This window comes from Corapipo altera, unplaced genomic scaffold (genome assembly GCF_003945725.1).
Source record: "Corapipo altera isolate COAL_440 unplaced genomic scaffold, ASM394572v1 0, whole genome shotgun sequence".
In the NCBI taxonomy this organism is placed as follows: domain Eukaryota; kingdom Metazoa; phylum Chordata; class Aves; order Passeriformes; family Pipridae; genus Corapipo; species Corapipo altera.
The window spans coordinates 2814872-2837910 of NW_020884872.1; the positions used below are offsets into that span (position 1 = coordinate 2814872).

General features: G+C 45.1%; 1 protein-coding gene across 1 annotated transcript; it reads right to left on the reverse strand.

Moving 5' to 3' along the window:
- Positions 1 to 14010: 14010 nt before the first annotated feature.
- On the reverse strand, positions 14011 to 22770 carry PSMG1 (proteasome assembly chaperone 1). The gene is made up of 7 exons (XM_027634954.1): positions 22599 to 22770; positions 22245 to 22330; positions 20469 to 20620; positions 20095 to 20157; positions 17979 to 18177; positions 16899 to 17035; positions 14011 to 15900 (listed from the first exon to the last, which is right to left on the reverse strand). Exons 1-7 carry the CDS (start codon positions 22718 to 22720, stop codon positions 15826 to 15828), a joined length of 834 nt encoding a protein of 277 aa, XP_027490755.1. The 5' UTR covers positions 22721 to 22770; the 3' UTR covers positions 14011 to 15825.
- Positions 22771 to 23039: the final 269 nt, after the last annotated feature.

The following is a 23039-nucleotide window of genomic DNA, read 5'->3' on the forward strand; positions in this document are numbered from 1 at the left end:
GAAGATGCTGGTACCACCTTTCCTGAGGGTGGAAATCACAGAATCCCAGAATGGTTTGGGTTGGAAGGGACCTTAAAGATCATCTAGTTCCAAGCCCCTGCCATGGGCAGGGACACCTTCCACTAGCCCAGGTTGCTCCAAGCCCCGTCCAACCATGAACACTTCCAGGGATGGGGCAGCCACAGCTTCTCTGGGCATTTATTGTTGGCCAGGCCCTCGTGGGAAGGAGACACGTGACTGGTGCAGAATAAGGAAGGGCTACCCAAACACTGAGGGCCACCTGCCATGCTTTAGACCAGAATTTTCTTGCAAGAGTTGCTCCTTCATGTCAGTGGAGCCTCTCCTCTCCTCCACCATGGCCATGTCCCAGCTCAGTGAAGCATCCAGACTGTGCTTACAGCAAACAGCAGCCAAGGGGGCAGGGAGCACCCTGAGGGAACAAGGAACCCCACCACGGGGAGCAAGTCTTCTTCCCATGAAGACTGTGGTCTTAAAAACTGAGGGACACTCTCAGAGGAAAAGGAGGATAAATCATCCTGTCTGAGGGTCAACAGGGAATGGTGGTGTGTACAGCACAAATGGGGAACCACAGAATCCCAGGATCATCAAGGCTGGAAGAGACTTTCAGGATCATGCACTCCCACCCTCACCCAGCACCACCACAATCACCCCGAATCCATGTCCCCAAGTGCCACATCCAGACACCTCTGGAACACTCCCAGACACAGGGACTCCACCACCTCCCTGGAACACTTATTGCAAGGCCTGAACACTCTTGCAGGGATTTATTTTTTTCCTAATCTCTAATTTGAACCTCCCCTGGTGCAATTTCAGGCCATTTCCTCTCATCCTTTCCCTTGGGACATGGCAGAAGAGCCCGACCTCTCCTTCCTGCCCCCTCCTGTCAGGGAGTTGCAGCCTCCTCTTCTCCAGACTAGACACTCCCAGTTCCCTCAGGAGCTCCTCACAGGACAGGTTTTCCAGACCCTTCCCCAGCTCCATTCCCTTCTCCGGACATGCTCCAGCTCCTTCTCATTCGGCCCTTCCCATTAGACCCTCTTCTGGCTTGAAATGTCCTGGCCAGAAAACCCCACTGCTCTGCTGGCTCTTCCCCCTCTCTCCTCTGCTCTGTCTGCACCCCATCACTCTAATGGAGTTCTGCTCTCTCTCTATATATCCTGAGTATAAATTTCCCAAATTTCCCCAGACAGCTTTATCCTGCCCCAGCCTTCAGTGGTCTCTGCTGACAGCCCCTGGCTGCCAGGCCAGCCACTCCAAAGCTCTCACCACCACACCTGGAAAAGCAACAGCCAGAAGTCCTGAACTCAGGCAACGTCTGGAGGTGCCAAGCCCAGAGGGACAACGCCGGTGGCAGGAAAAGCTGGTGCTGAAAATCACTTTTTGCCACTTCAGCTCTGAGTTCATTCCTTGTGCCCACCACAAAATTCACTCACCAGGGGCAGGACTGGTCTGCCCGTGTGGTGTGAGGGAGTCACAGCCAGAGCCTCTGGGACTGTGAGTGCCCAACTCGACATCCTTTGGTCAAACATAAATTTCTTCCTGATTTCACCGATCCTGAAGGGAATTGATGGAAGGCAGAAACAACAATTTCAAATATGGGCTTTCTGTTTCTCTAGGAAGCGAATCTTTGTAAAATTGACACTTTGCAGCCAGCAAAAAAGCAACAAAGTAATTCAATTAATGAGCCTGATATGCCTTGGCATAACAGGGGTGTGCCTAGGTCTGTGCCTGCACACAGGCTGGAGGTCTGTTATTGGAATTTATATACTATCTTTAAAGTGAGTTAAAATGCTGTCACTGAGCAGGTGATTTTTTTTTCTCTCCAGATGAAACCTCTGTCAAAAGAACATTGAAGTAGACTCTATTCTAGTTTACATGTATTTTCTGCAGAAATCCATCTCTGAGAACGTCCAAGGCCAGGATAGATGGGGCTTGGAGCAACCTGGGATAGTGGAAGGTGCCCCTGCGCATGGGAGGGGGGTTTGGAATGAGATGATCTTTAAGGTCCCTTCCAACCCAAACCTTTCTGGGATTCTACGAAGTTCATTTTGGGCACAAGAGGAAACAGTACACCCGTGTTAACAGCAGTGCTGCTGAGCAGCACGATCCGTAAACCCAGAAACCCAGTGCGAACAAAATCGCCGGTAAAAACATCATTCCGTGCTTGTGATGGAAATAAAACACGGCTCCGCTTTCAGACGCTGCCAGAAAGAAGAACTTTGAGTTGTGGATGTCGTAAAACAGGATTTCAGTCCAAAAACAAAATGTCCCAGCAGGGACCCGGAGCTGAACTTGGGAGCGCTGGGGCTTCTCTCCGCAGGGTGGTTTTCCCAGCGCGGGGCTCGATCGCCACCGACAGACGGAGGGGTTGGAAGTGAAGCTGCAAATACCAGAGCACCTCAACTCCTACGATGTAGCAACACTGCCCTCCTGCTTCCAAGAGATTCCTGCCCTTTTCCGTCTTCAACACACCTTGGCCCTGGAGACGTCCCAGGCAGCTTCTCCCTCCACAAACCGGTTGGGGATTTGCTCCGTGTTTCCTTCAATCTGTTCAAATCTCCCCGTGCAGGCAGCAAAGACATGTTTCCTTAAGGAAAAGAGGAAAATAAAAGCCCAAAACTTTAATTTCATGGTTTCCTCGGGGGGGATAAACCACAGCAATCAAAATCACCTCAAAATCCACTGTTTGGTTTTTGGGTTCAGCTTCGGGCTTTGTATCTGAGCATAATGCTTTATAACTGAATTAATAATATATAAAAATAATAAAATTATAATTAATACATCTTAGAACTGAAAATTGCAGAGTCATCAAGGTTGGAGGAGACCTTCAGGATCATCCAGTCCCACCCTCACCCAGCACCACCAGAATCACCCCTAATCCATGTCCCCAAGGGTCACATCCAGACCCCTCTGGGACACTCCCAGAGACTGTGACCCCACCAACTCCCTGGGACACTGATTCCAATGCCTGACCACTCTTGCAGGGAAAATAAATGTTCTAATCTCTAATCTGAACCTCCCCTGGCACAATTTAAGGCCATTTCCCCTCATCCTTTCCCTTGGGACATGGCTGAAGAGCCTGACCCCCCTCACTACAAATAAAATGTATTTATATCTGTTCTTTTCAATTCAGTTAAACACAATGGACAGGGTTTAAAACATAGGGGAAATGGATTATTGGATTAGACTAATCCTACTTTTTCTGCATTCTGTTCTTGGGGGATGGCAGGGGGTGAAAAACACAATACTTTAACCCTGGCCAGATTAAAATTTTAAAAACCACTGAAATCAAAATGCAATTAAAAATATTAATCCCTATGTCCTACTCCTATCTGCTCCTATTGAAACAGCTGCCACAGGCCAACAAAGATCCTGAGGGAAGAGAGAAAAAGAGAGGACATGTCCTGCTCCCTGCACTGAGTTACCTGGGCTACTGGAAGGTGTCCTTGCCCTTGGCAGGGGGTTGGAACTGGATGATCTTCAAGGTCCCTTCCAACCCAAACCATTCCGTGGTTTTCTGATCTGTGATGCTGCAAATTAAGGTGATGATGAAAGCCCTTTATTTTGTGTAATACTTCACGTGAGATTCTGCAATTTTTTTTCCTTCCAGAAAGAAAAACGAGCTGGGCTGTGAAAATAAACCAAGAAAACTGGAGGGAAGGAAGGAGCAGCTTGAAAGGTAATTGTGAAAAACAAATTACAGGGGTAAGGAGGAAGGAACAGAAAAATCTTCACAAAGACGGGACGTGGGTCAGGACTATGGAAAAGATTGGAAAGACTCAAAAGGTGCAAGGAAAAAAAGCTTGAAAAGGCTTCTTGAAACCAGGAGGTGAACAAGATTGACTAAAAAAAATGAGAAAAAAAGAGGTTTACAAGGAAATAAATCCAAGTTCCCATAGATCAGGCCCTGGGTACTGCTGCTGACAAACCTGAAACCCTGGTGTTCATGTGTCCCAAACTTCTCTGGACTTCTGTCCTCCTTTGAAAGTTGTCGCAGACACACACTTCAAAAAGTGAAGGTTTTCATGGTGAAAACTGTCCTCAGTTGCCACATGCACACTCACACTTCCAAGCAAAAGGTTTATCTGGCATAAACTGGCTGTGTGCTGATCCCTCAGGAAGGATGTTTCTACTTCCCAAGGAAAGGAAAAGATTAGAAAAAGCAGTTACAGGGACTAGCTTTGCCTGCTTCTTGCTGCAAAGCCCTTTTGGTTTTCTGGTTTGAATTCAAATCATCACAAATTTGTGGATCCCCAAACTATCCACCTGAGAACTCTCTCCCTTGTCTCCTTCATCCTCTCTCGTCTCTGACCAGGCCAAAGCTTTTTTTTTTCTTGGGAGCACCCTCAGGAATCAACACTCTCCTCCAAGCACACGCCTTCTAGGTGCGGCACACAGGCATCACCGACACCTCTCACCGTCATCCCTGTGCCAATCTCCCATCTCCCAGCAGGAAAGTTGTGTGTGCAGCACCACATTTTCCTTCCAGGGAGCCAGAAGAAAAAGGAGCAGAGTCTGGGAATTTTGCTTCTGTGCTGCTTCCCCCACCCTCTCCATCATTTGGCATCGTCAAACACTCCAGATGAGCGGTCCCAACATCTATTTGCACAGGAACTTTCCAACTCATTAATTACCATTGATCTGCACATTTGCCCCGTGCTGGCCATCACCTTCCAGGCTTCCCATACCTGTTGGGTTTTCCTGACATGTGGCATTGCTTTGATGCCTGGGAGCTTGGCTTTGTTCCGCGCTCCAAGGTCATGCAGAGAGCGCTTTTTCAAAGCTTCCTTCAAGCCAGCTCCCTGACAATGACAAATCCTGCTTTATTGCCTTTCCTAAAGCCTCACAGCCTGTTTCCTGAGACATCCTGGTGGTGTTCTCCAATCCATCACTCCCGAAGCCAGATGTAAAGTAGCCATGGAAAGCTGTGCAAGGCCATCAAACCATATGAAGGGTTTTACAACCACTGGCAACCCACTGAACATTAAATATTGGATTGACATTCAACAGCTCTGCTGGTGCTTCCTGCCCTTTGGCAGGGAGCTCTCCCCACCGCTGCACACTCGTGGAAAGGGCTACAACTCTCTTTCACAAAGAAATCTCCAAGTGGAAGGCTTTGCTTGTGCTGTGCCAGACTCCCAGTATGCAGCCAGAGGGAAACAGAGAAATGAAACAGGACCACAGGCTGGGAGATGAGGTTGCTGCTGCTTTCCAGCCTCCGTGGATTTAGTCTGCAACTCCTGACTTACATGGTTGGCCCAGGGGAAAACGTGGGCTTGAGTTGTTGCCAACCCAAACCCACTCTCTCTCATGAGTTTTGGTTCCCTCTCCTCCTTGCACTCCCCTAAGTGAGAGCTGTGATGCCTTTGGGATTGGGGCTGGCTTTGTGTGCAAGGTGAGTCTGCCTTATGCCTGTTGACCTTTTCCCCCGTGCACCATGACATGAGTACAATATTCTCTGCGAGTTGGTTCCCAGTCTCTGCACTCCAGAGATTCAAACCCAACTCCCAGCAGTGCCTCATACCTCCTGCCAGCTTTTAAGCACATAATTTCCTCATCTCTGCATCTCTGGGTCAGGAGCCCTGTGTAGGTCCAAGGTTGCTTTTGGTGTGAGGTGCTGCAAGACCACAAGCACCAACCTGACCCTGTCACAGCTTCACCCTCCTAAAGCTGCCAACACAGCACAGATCAGGGCAAAATAAATAGATCCAGCTCAAAAGGGCTTCCCCATCCCCGGAAGTGTCCAAGGCCAGGTTGGATGGGGCTCTGAGCAACCTGTGCTAGTGGAAGGTGTCCCAGCCCATGGCAGGGGAGTGGAACTGGATGATCTTTATGTTCCCTTCCAGCCCAAACCACTGTGTGATTCTGTGATTCTGTGGAAGCTGTGGGGATAAGCCTGATCCCAGAGGATGCCAGGCAGCTCTGCTGGAGAAACTCCTCTAGCCTGTGCGTGCACATTCCTCCTGACTTCTATTTCATATTGATTGATATTCACATATCCATTTTTAGGTTCAGGAGGAGACTGGCTGACAGACTCCAGCACACAGCCCAACAGAACACGCCAACAGCCCCATGACAGGGGCAATCACCACGTCCAAAACCCCAAATTTAAAGGAAGGTGACCTGTCAGCTCTGCTTACGCTGCGCGAGGCTCAGCCCGGGAGGACCCCGGCGCGCTTCCAACACGTCCAACTAATCGCAGTTTACATTCCTTTCACTCCCTGTTAGAGCCGCTCCGCTTTCCAGGAAAAGCCCAATCTGATCCTCAGCGCTTGGCTGGCCGAGGATTTCTGCGGGAAACCCGAGCACCTCTTTCTCCCTGAGCGGGCTCCGCGGGTACCAGCGAGCGGGGAACGCGCGGCCGAAAAGAGGGCTCAGCTTCCTCCAGAGTCTGGAAATAAAACATATGGAGGTAGCACGGATGCTGATTGGATTTTGATTGCCCTGGAACGCCGCCAGGTTTAAAGTGGAGAGTGAGGCCTGAAAGGAAATCCAGTAGACACCAGACAATTTATTTGTTTCTTGAGCGGGGGACGCGGCCGACGGGGCTGCTCCCAAGGTGGCTAACGAGAGCAGCATGTTCCCATATGGAAAACATATGGAGGGAACGGGGCCGCGATCTGGAAACACGGCACGGGCTGTGTTATCACGGCAGCAGAGGGAGCAGAGAGCTGGGAAAGCCGTGCCAATCACGGCAGCAAATTGCTGATGGACGGCGCTGATAAAAGAGCTGGAACCGCGAACACTCCGGAGCTTTGGGGATAACGGGGGAGGTGGAAAGAGGGAAAACGTGCCCAGGAGTTTTTCCACTGATGTCTGGCAGGGCCGCCCAGCTGCACGGGCAGAGCTCTCCCCGCACAGCATGATCCTACGGAACGGAAGGACTACAAAAATCCTGGGAAAGGGAAAAAAATTCCCAAACTGCGACCGACAGGTATCTCCTGAGACAGGGTCACAGCACCCTCGCGTGGCCGTGCCACGCCCACCAGAGCCCCGCCCTTGGCCCCGCCCCAGCTGGTTCAGCCCCACCCACTTCTTCAGAGACAGGGGAACAAAATAGTCCTGGAATGAAGTCAACAGAATTCCCTGAATTTAGGACAATTGTATTTATCGTCTTGACAGAAGAACTGAGAGAAATCGATCCTCTCCCACGCTTTTTGGATATTTTCAGCTTGCGGTGCTTTCACACCTTTATTTTTCTCCGTTTTAAAAGCAAAAAAAAAAAAAAGGCTGAATTTGTCTGGGTTTAAAAAACAAAATTAAAAAAACCCCCAACTTTTAAAATTGAATACTTAGTATCAGAACAAGTTAAACTTTTCAGTCAATTAAAAAAAAACAAAGAAACCCTTAAAATTCTATTCTTCTTTTAATTTTGTTGAGGAAGCAGAATTTTTCCAAGTTTTTATAGACCCAGAATATCTACTTTTCCCAGGTTATTTTACTTCAGTCAGTGAAGGAGGAAAGAAGAAATATCCACTCTGTTTCAACTCAGAGGGCAAAAAGAGAAGGAAATAATTGACCATGTCAAAGCACTGTTCATCCAGCAACCTGACAGTCACCACAGCCACGTTCCCCACTGCTCATCAGCTGCTGGGACACTCCCAGGACAGGAGTATTTTGTGGAAAAGCAGCATCCAGAGAGCTAAAAACCATGACTACAGACAGGTTGTGCTACTACTCTCTGTTTTCTCACTTCATGAGCTCCTAACTTTTCATTTCTTAATGTTATGACTTGAAAGATAAAGGGAACAGTTTCATTTATGTTGCTGTCCATGGAAAAGGCATAAGCTTTTCCACATTAACCCCTCAAGATTTACTGCTTTCCCTTTTGCTGGTGACAGTTCGGGAAATGTTTCCCCAGTTCCTTGTATTTCTACATACTCAGCTCCTGTCCTCAGTAATATTAAGACAAAAGCAGTGATTTTGTGTTTATTAAATTCATCCATGATTTATGCACGAAGGAAGACCATTCCAAAGCCCAGAGAAATCAACAGCATCTACAGTAACTCTGAGAAAAACCCTTTTGGGACAGGAATATATTTCATCACAGCTTTGACCAGCCCCAAACACTCCATCCAGTCTCTCTGGAAGACTTTTTAAGGAAGACCCCAGTGTGCTCCTGCCCCATGTACCTTCCTACTGCTTATTCCAGGGCTGGGGCTGCTGGAAAAACAAAGTCCATAAAAACACCACCCTTACCCACAGCTCATGGAATGGGTTGGGTTGGAAGGGACCTGGAAGATCAGGTCCAGTCCCACCCCCTGCCATGGGCAGGGACACCTTCCACTAGCCCAGGTTGCTCCAAGCCCTGTCCAACCTGGCCTTGGACACTTTCAGGGATCCAGGGGCAGCCACAGCTTCTCTGGGCAACCTGTACCAGGGCCTCCCCACCCTCACAGGGAAGAATTCCTTCCTAAATTCACCAAATATTCAGGAGGCCACTGTTTGTAGGAGCTTCAGTTTTGCCTCTATTTGTCCAAAGATGATTTGACCACAACTTTTGAAGAGCAAAGGGTGCACAGATGTGACTGGGTTGTCTCACCTGCTTCAACCTCAGTACAGTTCCTCAAGGAACCAACATAAGATGCCACGACTTTGCCATAACCTTCACTGTCATTGTAAGGAAAGAAGGTCCAGCCCTCGCAGCCCCAGAGTAAATCAAAACCTCAGTAAACAAATAAAACCACCCCCAAATTTACTCAGATTTTAGAAGTGTCATAGTTTCTGAAGTCAATTCAGAAATTGTACTCTTGGAACTACCTACACCAACAGAGAATATATATATATATATATATATATACACATTTCCTTCTCAACATTTTCTTCATCTTTAAAAGCAGAAATTTGCTTTGCTACTAAAGAGACTCATTACCCAGCCACATCAAACCAGGACTTCTGCCTCTTTCCAGCACGTTTTCCATTTCTGACTCTCAAGTTCTGACCAAAAAGGTAATTTTTCAATCATCAGAGAATGTGTTTGGCACTTAGGGTTTAGTGCCCTGTAATGATGTCTTTAAAGCTGGAGAGTTGAAGTGTACTTAAAATAATAAAAAAGAAAGCTGGGCTAGAAAAAGTAACAGCTGAGAAACTTATTGGAACAAAATACATATATAAAAAAAGGCTTTTTATCTTTTTAACACTCAAATAATTCTGTCCAACTGCAGTAACAGCCGAAATCTTTTTTTCATCATCTCATTTTGAACACACCTTTAAAACAAACCACAACAATGGATGGAGCTTCCTGCACCCACTTCCTGCCCTGAACCCTTCTAATTCTTTGAAATAAATATGTTTTGGGTTATTTTTGTGAGGGCAATGTTTAGTGTCTGTTCCCCAGCGTGTAAACGTGTAGAATACACCAAAGATTTAACATCTGCTCCGAATAATTTTACAGAGGCTCTCAGGTTCTCTAAAGGTTATTAGGATATTGTACAGGTGGTCAAATTATTAAAATATGGTTTGAATTCAACACTTGTGCATTTTCATAACGTGGATTGGATTTGAAAGTCTGGAAGCCACATGTGGATGCTGGAAAACAGCAGGCTGGCTCCCTGGAAGTTCCAACATTAAAGGCCACTTCCCAAACATTACAGCTGTGGCAGCAGCACACCCGAGGTAGAAGGGATGTAAAATCCAAGGAAAGCTACTTTCCTTACAGACAAGTGACCTTTTCCAGCAGCATTACAGCACTACTTTCTCTACCCCACACTGATCAAGTCAAGACCTTCCCCAACTGAGCTTAATTTTAACATCTGACTCCAAGCACAGCGCTGCAAGTGTAATGCAGAGTCAGACAACTGCTTTTGATCCCGCTTCTTTGTTCAACAAGTGAAAACTAAACGAGGGAAAACTAAACAAACGTGATTATTAAAAAGCCCTGCATGTTCTTCACAGGTAAGACTGGGTGTTTATTCCTGTTTTGGGTTGCTTTGTATGGAATGAAGAGGAACCCTCCTGCCTGCCCTGCAGAGCGCAGGGTCCCAGCTGGGAGGGAGGGCAGGATTCACAGCAGCCCAAGAAAACCCCCTGGTGCAGTCTGTGATTTTGCTGGGCTGTCTCTGAAGGCCACAGAAAATGGTTTTAGGGCAGAAATTTTTGTGCCCCCTTTGGGGGAAGCACTCGCTGTATTGCTGTGGGATGGGAGGTTCCATAGGTGGTTCCCTCTGTCCCACGGTGTTCCCGTCATCTCGAGAAGCACCTCCAGCATCACCTGAGGTCTCACTCTGGTCCAGGAAGATGATCCAAGGGATGGAGACCCTCTGCTCTGGAGACAGGCTGGGAAACCTGGGGGTGTTCAGCCTGGAGAAGGGAAGGCTCCAGGGAAACCTCATTGCAGCCTTCTAATATCTAAAAGGGGGTCATCAAAAAGAAGGAGGGAGACATTTTATCCAGGCAGAGAGTGACAGGACAAGGGGGAATGGTTTTAAACTGACAGAGGGCAGGGTTAATTAGAAATTAGGAGGAAATTCTTCCCTGTGAGGGTGATGAGGCCCTGGCACAGGTTGCCCAGAGAAGCTGTGGCTGCCCCTGGATCCCTGGAAGTGTCCAAGGCCAGGTTGGACAGGGCTTGGAGCAACCTGGGCTGGTGGAAGGTGTCCCTGCCTGTGGCAGGGGGTGGCACTGGATGGGCTTTAAGGTCCCTTCCAACCCAACCCATTCTGTGATTCTATGAAGTACAAGACTCACTGCTTTAACTAAAATAACATCAGAGACAGTTGAGCTCGAACCAAAACAGAGTCAAAAACCATGTCAAAACTGATACTAAATTTGATTTCCAGCATTGACTTGGGGGAATATTTTCATCCAGATTTTTCTTGGACAATTATTGAATTGGAAGTTAGTGAAAAAGTGAAGCATTCACACTTGGTTTTTAATGGAAAGATCTCTGCAAGGAGCCTTGTAGGAGATGAAATCCATGTCCGTAAACATAGCACATGTGCTTCCCACAACACAAAGTCTATTTATAAACCCCCTCCAGATATTTTTTTTTAAAAAAAAGGACTAAATTTTAATAGGTGCTGAAAGGAAATATTCCACACATACACTCTCATAGTTCTGTCTTCATAGAGGAGTGGAAGTACACGAAAAACTAAAAACACTAAGAGGAGGTGCTGAATCATCTTTCCTGCTGAATCCACTGTTGCAGAGCATCCCCTCACACAAGGCAGTACAAGGTCATCCCAAATGTGCTTGTTTCCACTTGGAAAAAGAAAAGCCAACGACCCGATGGAGCTACACTGGGAATTCTTAATTCTGGATTCAAGTCGGACAGTTTTGCACCAACACTTTCTAAGGAATGAAGAGAAGAACTGCTTGTTTCTGGCAGCAGCCAAAGGGTCTCTTGCAAGTGTCCTCCAGGGTTGAAGGGTGGGAATAGGCAGGCTAAGCATTTTGTACTTCTCACTGTGCTTATTCTGCACAAAAATACCTTTTTAATTCCAGTCTGGAAGCGAGTTAAGTGGAGCAGCACAAAGGCATTCCTGTGGGAATGCTTCTCAGGGCAGCAGGGAAGAGCAAACCCACCCCACAACCTGCTTCTACTTCACAACAACCCTTTCAAACCCTAATTTTACGGGATGATCACTGCTCAGGTTTCCTCTGCTGTGCTCTCACCTCTCCACGGTGGCTGCCTCTGTTCTCTTACAACCTTTCCTCCCACAGGTTTCCTTTGGTTTTTTTTGGTTTTTTTCCCTTTAAATTAAGCAAGGCTGTACATTCACTGCTCATCTGTTCAGTAATCAAACTGCTGCCTTTAGTGATCCTGACTATTATTATTATTCATTCCCCTTTTTGTTCATTCCCTACAAAGCAGCTTTAAAGCCTCTGGAGCTGACAAGTAAAGGGTGGCTTTTATTTCATGAAAAGGGATTCAAGTCCAAATCAGACCTCACAGAACTCAAATACCAGTCCTGATATGAAATACAGTGGTTTTGCCCCATGAAAGCACATTATAATCCTCTGATTCAAACTCAGGGGAGGAACACAAGGTCTTTTCAGTAAATGCTTTATGCTAAATAACTGCCCTTTGAAGGTACATCACCATTCCCATGAAACATTTTTTATTTTAAAGCCATTACCCAAATATCCCCCACAAAGAACATTTAAACATTTGGTTATAGTTCTATTTGAAAGCAAAAAAACTTGACTTTAGCCTGTCATTCAGCTTTTTTAACCTTCTTCCACACACACTGTTTGGGGTCTGTGTTCTTCCCTCACCAAAGACACCTCAGGATGCCTTGATGTCAAACAAGTGCTCTGCATTTTTATCCCTGAAGTTAATGGTTTCCCACAGTTTTTATTGTAGGGAATTCTCAAGTACTTTTTTGCTCATCAGCCATTCCAGGAGATCTATCAACAGAATCTCAGTGTTTTGTCTAAAGAAAGTCTGACCTCAAAGCTCTGATCTCCCTGAGCTGCGTGGAGGTGCCTGCTCATGTTGGTTGCTGGGATGTGCAGCACCTGCCAAAAAGGGGAAAAAGGGGGAAAAAATCCGATGGTACTGAAAAAGACCCCTAAACATTAATTTCTCCTACTTTGATTTTATTCTTAGCTCATTTTGATTTGTTAGCGTCCTTGACACAAAACTGAACATTTAAAAAAAAATCAGAAAGAATATGAGGTTGAACAAAATTCTTGCCTTTTTCCAAAATACAAATTTTCCTAGTGCCTAAAGGGGGGTCATAAAAAGGAGGGATCAGGGCTTTTTGTATGGGCAGACAGTGACAGGACAAGGGGAAATGGTTTTAAACTGAAAGAGGGTCGATTAAATATGGGGAAGGAATCCTTCCCTGTGAGAGTGGTGAGGGGCTGGGATAGAATTCCCAGAGAAGCCATGCCTGCCCCATCCCTGGAAGTGTCCAAGGCCAGGTTGGACAGGGCTTGGAGCAACCTGGGCTGGTGAAAGGTGTCCCTGCCCATGGCAGAGGGTGGCACTGGATGATCTTTAAGGTCCCTCCCAACCCAAACCATTCCATGATTCCATGTGCAACACCAAGGACGGATTGACAAAAGAATAAACCTCTTTTCTCCCCCATCTCTGCTGTGTAGGGAACACACAGAGGCACAGGAACAATGTTCAGGGAGGATGTTCCCAGGTAGGAGTCACCAAAACCAACCCTCAGGACACGAGCTCCATTGTCCCCTCCTTCAGTGCCACAAGGCTTGGGCTCCAACAGGAATGTTCAGGCTCATTTTTTGGGAACAGGGCTTCTGCTGAGGGCTCACAGGAGGGACAAAGGTACAGGAAGAGCTGCTCCATCGTGTCAAATCCAGGAGGAACCTAATGGGACAGAGGAGTGCTCAGGGAGCAGAGCAGGGCCTGTTTTCCTCCTGGATTTTCAACAGACTGCAAGAATTTTATTATTGGAGAGTCCCTGTGGTGTTTGTGAGAGAATGGAAGCAGAGTAGCAGCAAGATCACTGTTCTGGCATTCAAACAGGGAGATTTTGGGACAAGTTCAAACAAATCCCAGATTTCCTGGCTTGGACATCACCTTTACCTGTGTGTGTACAGTCCTGTACTCCCACACCTGAACTGCACAGGCTCCAACGTGTTCCAAGCCTAAAGCTCAATAAAGCCTCAAGAAAGGGGTTTTAATCCCAGGACTTCTAGCTCAGGCACATTCCCTTGGAGTCAGAACCTCTGAGGAATGGGAGGACACATCTCCCTACAAATCTATCCTGTAGCAAGACAAAGCAGAGTAGACTTGAGAAGAGGCTGAATATTTGGAACACATTCAGCAGAAGAAAGGTCAGAGTCATCTAAAAAAAGGTCCCAAGTGGCTCAGGTGGTTTTAAAAACTGGGAAAAAAACCCTCTTCCAGCCTAACAGTTTATTCTCTCTGGTTTCACTATCTGCATTTAGCAAAGCCCTTAAGGAAACAAGTCTTAAACCATCAGATTTCAGACATGCAGGCAAGAATAAACTTCTCTCCCCAAAGATTTGAAGCCACCTGTCACATTTGACAAGTTTGAAGTTTATGGACTCGTATACAAGTATTAAATTTATTATTATTAATATGATAAGAAATAAGAAAAGCCTTATTGCAGGCTCTTGGTAGGTACTGGAGAGCACAGAAGGGGGGAAAAAAAGTAGCAACATTCAAATATGAAAAAAATCTTCACGTCTTATGAGATACATGGGCATCATTAGTTCTGATTCCAGAACTACTTAAGGGGTGAATGAGCTGCTTCCCACAACAAATTCTGGAAAAAGACAGAATTCTAAATTAAAATAGCTATGAAATTGTGGAAAAAGACAGAATTTTAAATTAAAATATCTTGTTTCACTGCCCTGTAGTACTTACTCACCACATCCTACATGAACACTTGCAGCTATGCAGAGCTGTCACACCCCTGGAAGCAGGAATAATTAACCCTTGAGGAATTCTGCCAATACACCAGTTTTCAGTGTAATTTCATCCCCTAAATTGTCAGTGTTTTGTTTGTTACTTTTCTTCAAGGTGTTTAAGAGCACTCTCACACCTCAGCATAAAGCCAGGTGGCAAAAACTGAATTATATATAATAAAGTAACTATTCTGAGAGATTGCAAACTGCCTGGGTGATCACACCTAACCAGAAATACATTCACAGTTCCTATGAGAGCCTGCAGTTTTATTATTAAAGATATTTGGTTATCTACCTTATTTGTTATAAATCAAACAGGTACAAGGAAATGCAGCCAATGTGCAGCTTTCAGAGCAAGAGAATCCTCAGTTCACTCAAAGAAACCATTTTTTTGGATTAAAATGATGGACAGAAGTGGGAAAAACCCCCTAAAAAATCACAGAAGGAACCATGGCCTGCACTTCAGGCTTTGTTCCAAAATCCATCAGCACTTGAAGCAACATTTTCTTGCTTCTCTGCAACAACATGAACAGCAATTTAAAGGAACTGAGCCTCAGAGAACAGAATTCCCTTGGGAGAAACACAAACACCACTTTTAACGTCATTTCCTTAAACAAAATGCTAAATTAAACAGAGCATAAACAACCCAGAACTGCACCTCAATCCTAGCAAATATTTAAAATAAACTGCTGAAATTGTTAACAACTTCCAGAGAATTTTCTGAGATACTTTAAAACCTGAACTTTTGCTTTCCTCTAAAAATCACAAGCTCTGCATTGGAGATCTTGTACTATTCCTACTGCTGCCAAAAGTTTGGAGTTTTAAAATGGACAATTGTCCTGGCAAGTCCAGCTGAAGCAGTTTGTGATCCTGCAAGCCCCTTTCACCAGGTGATTTAAGTCTTTAAAAGGCATTTTCCATACTTTACTTACGGTATTTTGTATCAACACATACATTAAAAAAGTATGTGCAGACACATAAACAAAATTATATATATTTATGGATGTAAAAGGGCACAGACTGTATCTTCTCCATCACAGCCAAACCTTTAAAGAGCATCAGATATTAGAAAATACTCTGTGACTGAAAATAAAGTTAAAAATATGTGTTATTGTTAGATATAGACAGGATCCCTTAACTTCATGTCCTCTTTTCCATATAAAAGGAGTTTATATGTAATTTTTTAATTTATATTTAGGTAAGACAATCCCTTCAGGAGGAGAGTAACAAGCTGCTTTCCTGAAGTCTCTCCAGAAGAAAGTCTCCCAAACCAAGCAGAAGGAATCCATGTGTTTGCAGTGATGAAGTTGAAAGCAACAAATATGAGTGGAGAAGTAAAAACCTTCCTGGAATTTATTCTACTTTTAAAGAAAAAAAAAAAAAATTAAAATTCCCAAAAGTCTTCTGCAGAAGAAACTGGAGTTTCCAAAAGTGCAGCCTGTGGCACAAATGTCCTTGTTAAATATAGATATTATTGTGACTTTCAGTGGCTGTCAGGAACTTCTTCAACATCTTTGTGCTTTCAGATGCATCCTGGAAAAGGGAAGAGATGATCAGGATTAACCACATTCCTGGGAACAAAACCAACCCAAAAAGTCCCACTATTCCCATTTTTATTCCTCTGAATACCAGTTTTATTAAAATATTAACTGTATTAAAATAGTAACTGTGAGCAAAACCTGCTCAAGGCTCCACAGGAATTTGCAGTTCAGCCATAAAATGGGATTTATTGTTTTGCATCCTTCCTCACTTGGACAGGAGAGGAAGAACCTGAGTATTTGTTACTGTTCTCCTTCAGAGTTCAAATATTTATGTACAGTCAGACTTATTTAGCAAACCAGAATAAGCTGTACTGAAAGAAATTAATTTACAATTCCCACATTTATAGCTGAAATAAATATCTCAGTACACACAGACCTCTCTTACCATTTAAACATAAGTTCAATTGGTAAAACTGAGTGTTTTGAACCAATCATACTCCAATTAAAAACATTTAGAAAGAGGCAAACCAGTCACTTTAGTAATGCCCCGATTTCACAGCTGCTTGATCAGTGCAAAAATGTTGGGAATCATCTTCAGAAATTCAGTCTTTTAGTTCCAAAAAGAAGTTATAGATCAAAATGAGTGTTTTAAGCAGCTTTTATGTATGGCACAAGACACAGAGGTAGAACAGAGCCCTGAATGTAGGATGGAAAAAGCCATGAAAACAGAAAGGTTTTAACGTGAGACACTTCCCCAAAGGAAACTGCAGCTTAAACAAGCACAAAAAAAAAATCACTCCCTGATATGTTATTGCTCCTACAAGAGCCTGAAAAGTCAAAGTGAAGTTTTGAGGGCACCTGCAGATTCATTATTTCTCAGAGCACAGATGTCACAGCAGGCACAATTCCAGAAATCACCGCCCCCTGTCACTAAAATCCATATTTTTCTGCCTTTTCAGATGGAATCTTCACCAACAGCAGAATGCAGGAGGTGAAAGACACACAGAAACAGCCCAAACCTCCCAGTAAGTTTTAAACATGGGATTTTACCTTGACTAAACTCTTGAGGACTTTAGAAGAAAGCAGAGGCTTGAAGGCTTCAATTGTCACCGTGTCCAGTTTGATGACATCAGTGTAGCACTGGTACAGCACTGCAGGGATCTGCCAGACCTGGCAGTAACTCAAAACTAAACCAAAAGGAGAAGAAAATGGGGTTTAATTTCAGCAGAGAAGGAATCTCAGCTCTGTGTATAAAAATGACAGCTTGAAACGTGTGGAAGTTTACAAATTAACTGCTCCAGCCACCCCTCATCCCACAGGAACACGAGGAAATAAACCACCAAAAATGAGTTCAGTGCAGTTGGTGCTTCTTCCTGGCAAATACTTTAACTGGAAATTGGGTATTATTGGTAAATAAACTGTGTATTAACTGGAAAATGTGTATTACTGGTAAAGAAAAATAACAGGAGCTTCTGTTAAAAAAGAAAAAAAAAAAAGAATTAAAACCAAACAGGAACCAAAAAAAAAGTGTGAACGAGATAAAATCATCTACTTTTAGCTCCTGCCAGACAAGTTTTTCCTCATGTTGCTATTATTTTATTCTAAAGTAAAAGCCTGAGGGGTTTATTAGGTTATATAATAAACCTGAATTTAACTTTTGCATGAGGTCAACCAGTAGCATTTTGAAACATTACCTGTAATATGCAGAAATAATTTTATGAGCTTTTACTTGGATTCTCAGATGAAAGTAATTCTTAACAAAACCTACTTAGTTCATCAGTAAAATTCCCAAAAACCCAGTGTACCATGTGCTTTGTGAGGCTACAATGAAGAATTTTCCAGTACTTCTGTCCCACACTTGAGGGGCAAAAGGATTTGTGGGTGGTTTTGAAATTCATCCTTATTTTCCAGGGTAAGATGTGAAAACTTTAGGGGTTAATTATCCAAAAAGGTCACTTTTCAGCCAGTTCACATGATTAAGTAAGAACTCTAATTGCAGTGGGATGCTCCTCCAAGTGAATTTTGTGTTGCCACCACCAGCAGCCTTGTAAATAATTGGAATAATAAATAATTGGAACTGTAAATAACTGGAATTGCAAATAACTGGAACTGTAAAAAATTGCCAAATACCAGCAGCAGGAAGATCCCTCACAATGTTGGGCTGTTCCAGCAGTGGGCAGCAAACCTGCTCCTGGAATTCTTTGGTCTTCAAGGCTTTCAGGAATGGGGATGCAAGTGTTAAAGTGGATTCCTGAGTTTTATAATCAGCCACGGGGCACGTTGAAAGGATGGTTACCTGCAAACCTTCCTTTTGCATGGAGCCAAAAACCTGGAATAAAAAAAAAACAAACAACAAACCACATCAGGAAAATTTATCTTCCCAGTGACAGCATCAAACCCCAAATATTAATTTTAATTTCAGAGCAAAGGGCAGTTTAACTCGGGTTTGCAGGACAACTTGAACAGGAAATTTTCAGGTAAAAATTTCCCACACACTTCTCTTGGCATGAACATAAAAAAAACCCCCACCCCAAAGAACAGCTAAAATATTTACCAAGTCTAGTGATTTTTTGGAGGTTTTTTAGGTTTTCAGCACTGCAAATATATCAATACTTACTATTTTTATTCGTGGTGATTGTGGGAAGAAAAAGGACTCCAAAGGAAACCAGGCAGCTCACTAAGCTGCAGGACATTTGAAATGGGAACTGTGCTTTCCAGATGTTCTACAACACTGAAAGAGTCTTTATTTTAAACACTCAGATTTAATTCTATTCAAGCTGAATGGAGAAAGAGGACTTTAAATTTTCCACAGTTTTCCTCAAATTCGAAGAAGAGAGTTTTACAGCCACTGTACAAAACATTCTCTTGGATGCATTGCTTGCCACCAAAAAAACACCAACACAGGAGAAGGAAATAGGGAATTTTTTAAATGTGACAGAAACTTGCCTGTTTGTTTATGCCCCAATCACAGGAGGGAAGCTGCCTGTCCCCTCACATCAGTGTACTAGTAAACTGATGAAAAACCCATATATTTTCCATTTGCTTTGCTGGGAACACTGGTTGGAATGCACAACTGCAAAACCCCACGTTTCCTAATTTCTCAGTGATCCCTTTTCTGAGACAACACACACAGAGGCAAAAATCTGCCTCCTGGAGACTGAAGCTGCTCAGGTAATCGGGGTTTACACACAGGACAGGTCTGTAATTCCCATTACAAGCAAAAGATCACCAGCACAACGTTTCTGCTGCGCAGTTAAACCCACCAAGAACCACGAAGTCTAAAAACACTCAGGAACACTGTCCCTGAACAGCCCCACTGGAAATCACACATCCCCACACACAGCTGGGGAAACACAAAATGGGGAAGACAAGGAAACCACAGCCACCTTTCTTTCACAATCCCAGCTTAAATCAAGTGCAAGAACGTGTGGAAAAGGCCTCGGGGTTTCCAAGCCTGACTTAATCCCCAGCCCCAGCCTTACACAAAGGGCTTTAGAATCCCTGCCTGTCCTTCAGCCCAGCAGAAGTTTCAAGGTGGGGAGGCAGGTTAGCAGACAGACAGCAAGACAAAATAAGCCACACCTCCCTCAGGCAAAGCAGTGACCCAAATCCATCAAGAAAATCACCAGCCACAACATTCACCCCCCCCGGCTTTTATCTTATTAAAACCAACGTGATGATATTTGGAGGGACTTGGATGACCCAGCAGCCTTCCTGTACCTGAATGATGCCAGGAGGAGGCACTGGGAATATTAAATCTACAGGAAAGTGGGATAAATGCTGCTTTGGAGGCACCTTGCTCCTTGTGAAAGGCACAGAACACACCCATGAACAGACACCATCCCTCAGGATTCTCCCAACAGGTTTGGCAGCTGCACAAATGCAGTTGTGTTATCATATTTTAAGGGAGGATCCTCCAGGAGCTGAAATGTAGCTGAAATAAGCCCTGGAAAATTAAAGCCAAACAGGAAAAAGGGTTTGGAAACCTGAAACTGTCCAAAAGATGCAACTGCACTGAGCTGGGAGGTTACAGCAGAGAAAACTGGCAGCATCTGGAAGGAGACTCCACAGAATCTGCAGGGAGTAAATCAGTGCATTTGTTGAATATTTAAACAAAGAAAGCCACTGGGAAAAGTTACTTCCAACACTGTCATGCTCAGAGTATCAGAGAAGAGGCCCTCACACTAAGCTGAAGATCCCCACCCCTAAGATTTCATCACTCAGTTTGTTGTCTTGCCAGTTTTACCTTCTCAAGCCACTGGAACTGTTGATCCTCAGCCACGTAGCAACTACACTGGCACAGTAAAACCTTAAAAAAATTAAAAAATGGTGTAAACAAGCGGTTTAAAAGGCACAACAACAGCTCATAATCATGTGTAAAAGTGATGTGGCTGCAGACAACAGCTTGTTCAGTCATTTGGGTTTTTTTTAATGAGGATTTTTCACTTTGGACTGAGTTTCACACAGCGGAACCTCACACGGTTTTAGTGAGCATCAACCCTTGAGATTATGTATGAGATTCATCCAGAACCCTGCAGCCTGAACACTTTTTGGCTGGATGAAATTGCTCCCTTTTTAACAGAGCTAAAACACAGAGGAACAAATGGTTAAGTCACTTACTGTGGGGTCTGATATTAATCTGTAGAACAAACAGAAAGAATCTGTGGGGAGGACATTTGTGGTGCTGGATGTTCGACACCACTCATTCCACAGCTTCACAACTCCAACCACTTCCCAGCACACAGAATCCAGAATAAAAGACGACAGGAAAGCTGCAAAACCCAATAAATATCGTTAACTTACAAGTAATAAAATGTCTGTTGTACAAATAAATACCTGAATTAGATTATCCCTTTGTGACCTGAAGTAAAAATAACTCATTTTTCTCAACATGCATTTAATGGCCAAATCCAGGAGAGATCAACAATATTGATAACCCCACTGTATCAAAATCTGTAAGATAAAGAGTAGTTGTACATATAGAGATCCACAACATCAAAAATTGTGTTCTTAGGAATTATACCATTACAGTCAACTTCAATTCCTTTAGTATAAACCAAGGATGTGAATATTAAGCCTCTAACATCTCTTGACACAGATATAACAGATTAAATATAAAAATCACTGAAGCAGAATTATTACACTGGTTCTAGAAAGCAAAGAAAAGAGTATGGCAAATATATTCATCAATCAAATTCCTGTCAAAAGCTACAGAAGACAGATCCAGAACAGCTATTACCATTTTTCAAGGAAAACCAAAAAACCTGATCAAAAACCAAACAAGCAAACTTGGATATAAACTAAATGCCATCTAAATGGGACATAAATGCAAGCAAGACTTAAAACTTCTTCATGCCCACAGGGAAACAGCTACCAAAAAACCCTGCAGTTTAAGTGTGTGTGGGAAGAGCAGAGGGTGTTTTAAGCCTCTAGGCCTGATGAGTAAACAAGCACCTGAAAAGAGGGCATGTTAGAACTGGAATGTGGAAAAGGGACTGACTGAGCAAGAAAACAAAAGTTTAACAACCCCCCCCCAAACACTGCCCATTAGAAATTAAAGAAATTACAGCTTAGTGACCCATATTTGACAGATCCCTGTTTCACAAGATTAAACTGCACTGAGCATGTTACTACTATCAGCAGAAAAGTTTTGCCAATTAAAGGATAATTCAGGAGAGTTTACCAAACAAAAGTCAGGTAAAGGGAAAGAGGGGCTGTCTCAAATAAAAGCCTAACCCAAAACATACTTTGCTTCTGCCCTTCACCTGAAAATACAACAATTTTCAGGAGGAATAAACAGCTGGAACAAAAAGTGTGTTTTATAAGTACAGACTAAGTTTAGCTCTGGGTTAAAACTCTGCTCCTAAATGAGGAGCTGGACATCCAGTACCTAAAGGGGGCTTACAAGAGGGATGGAAAGGGACTTTTCAGTGTGACATGGAGTGACAGGACAAGGGGGAATGGCCTTAAGCTGAAGGAGGGCAGGGTTAGATGGGATTTTAGGAAGAAATTCTTCCCTGTGAGGGTGGGGAGGCCCTGGCCCAGGTTGCCCAGAGAAGCTGTGGCTGCCCCTGGATCCCTGGAATTGTCCAAGGTCAGGTTGGACGGGGCTTGGAGCAACCTGGGCTGGTGGAAGGTGTCCCTGCCCATGGCAGGGGTGGCACTGGATGAGCTTTAAGGTCCCTTCAACCCAAACCATTCCACGAGCTGTGGGTAAGGGTGGTGTTTAAGGTCTTTTCCAACCCAAACCGCTCCATGATTCTATCCTTAAGGACCACTCTTCCAGCAGGAGACCGGGAACGCCCACACCTCCCTCCCACCTCCTGCCTCCTCAGACTCGCCCCCACACGAACCAGCAGCGCGTTCGATCCCCCCCCGGGCCGGTTCCACACCCACCTGCCGCGTTCCGCCCTATGGCCACCACGAACCTGGAGCACGCCAAGGGCTCCTGGGCCAGCCCGCTCCACAGCACCTCGATCTCCCTGCGGAAACAGCCACTGAGCACCCCGAGCTGGGAAGGACCCTCAAGGATCATCAAAACCTAACCCCCGGCCCTGCCCAGGACACCCCAACACTCCCCCCCGTCCCTCAGAGCGTTGTCCAAACCCTCCCGGAGCTCTGGCAGCCTTGGGGCCGTGCCCACTGCCCTGGGGAGCCTGGGCAGTGCCCACCACCCTCTGCGGGGAAGAACCTTGTCCCGACACCCGCCCTCAGCAGCGCTGTCCCCTCCCCGCCCGGAGCCGCCCGCACCTTTTCTTTTCCAGCTCCCTGCGGATCTCGCGGTCCTCGGGGGTCTCCTCCCGCTCCTCCTCCTCCTCGTCCAGCCCGGCCCGGGACGGGGCCACCACCACCTCCCCGAAGAAGGTCGCCATGGCCGCCCCGCGCCTGCGCGGCCCCGCCCCGGGCGGGCCGGGACAGAGTCCCGGGATCACGGGATCGTCCACGTGGGAAGGGACCTTCCACTCATCCCGAGTCCCCGTCACCCCGCGGGATCGCCCCGGAACCGCCTCTGCAAGCGCCACATCGGGACAGACGCCTCTAGAACGCGAGTCCTCCACCGCCCTGGGCAACTCGTTACGATGCTTTCCCACCCTTTCCGAGAAGGAATTTTTCCTTATATCCCATCGAACCCCACCCAGCTCAACGTGATGCCGTTTCGCCCTGTCCCTTGTTCCCTGGCAGCAGAGCCCG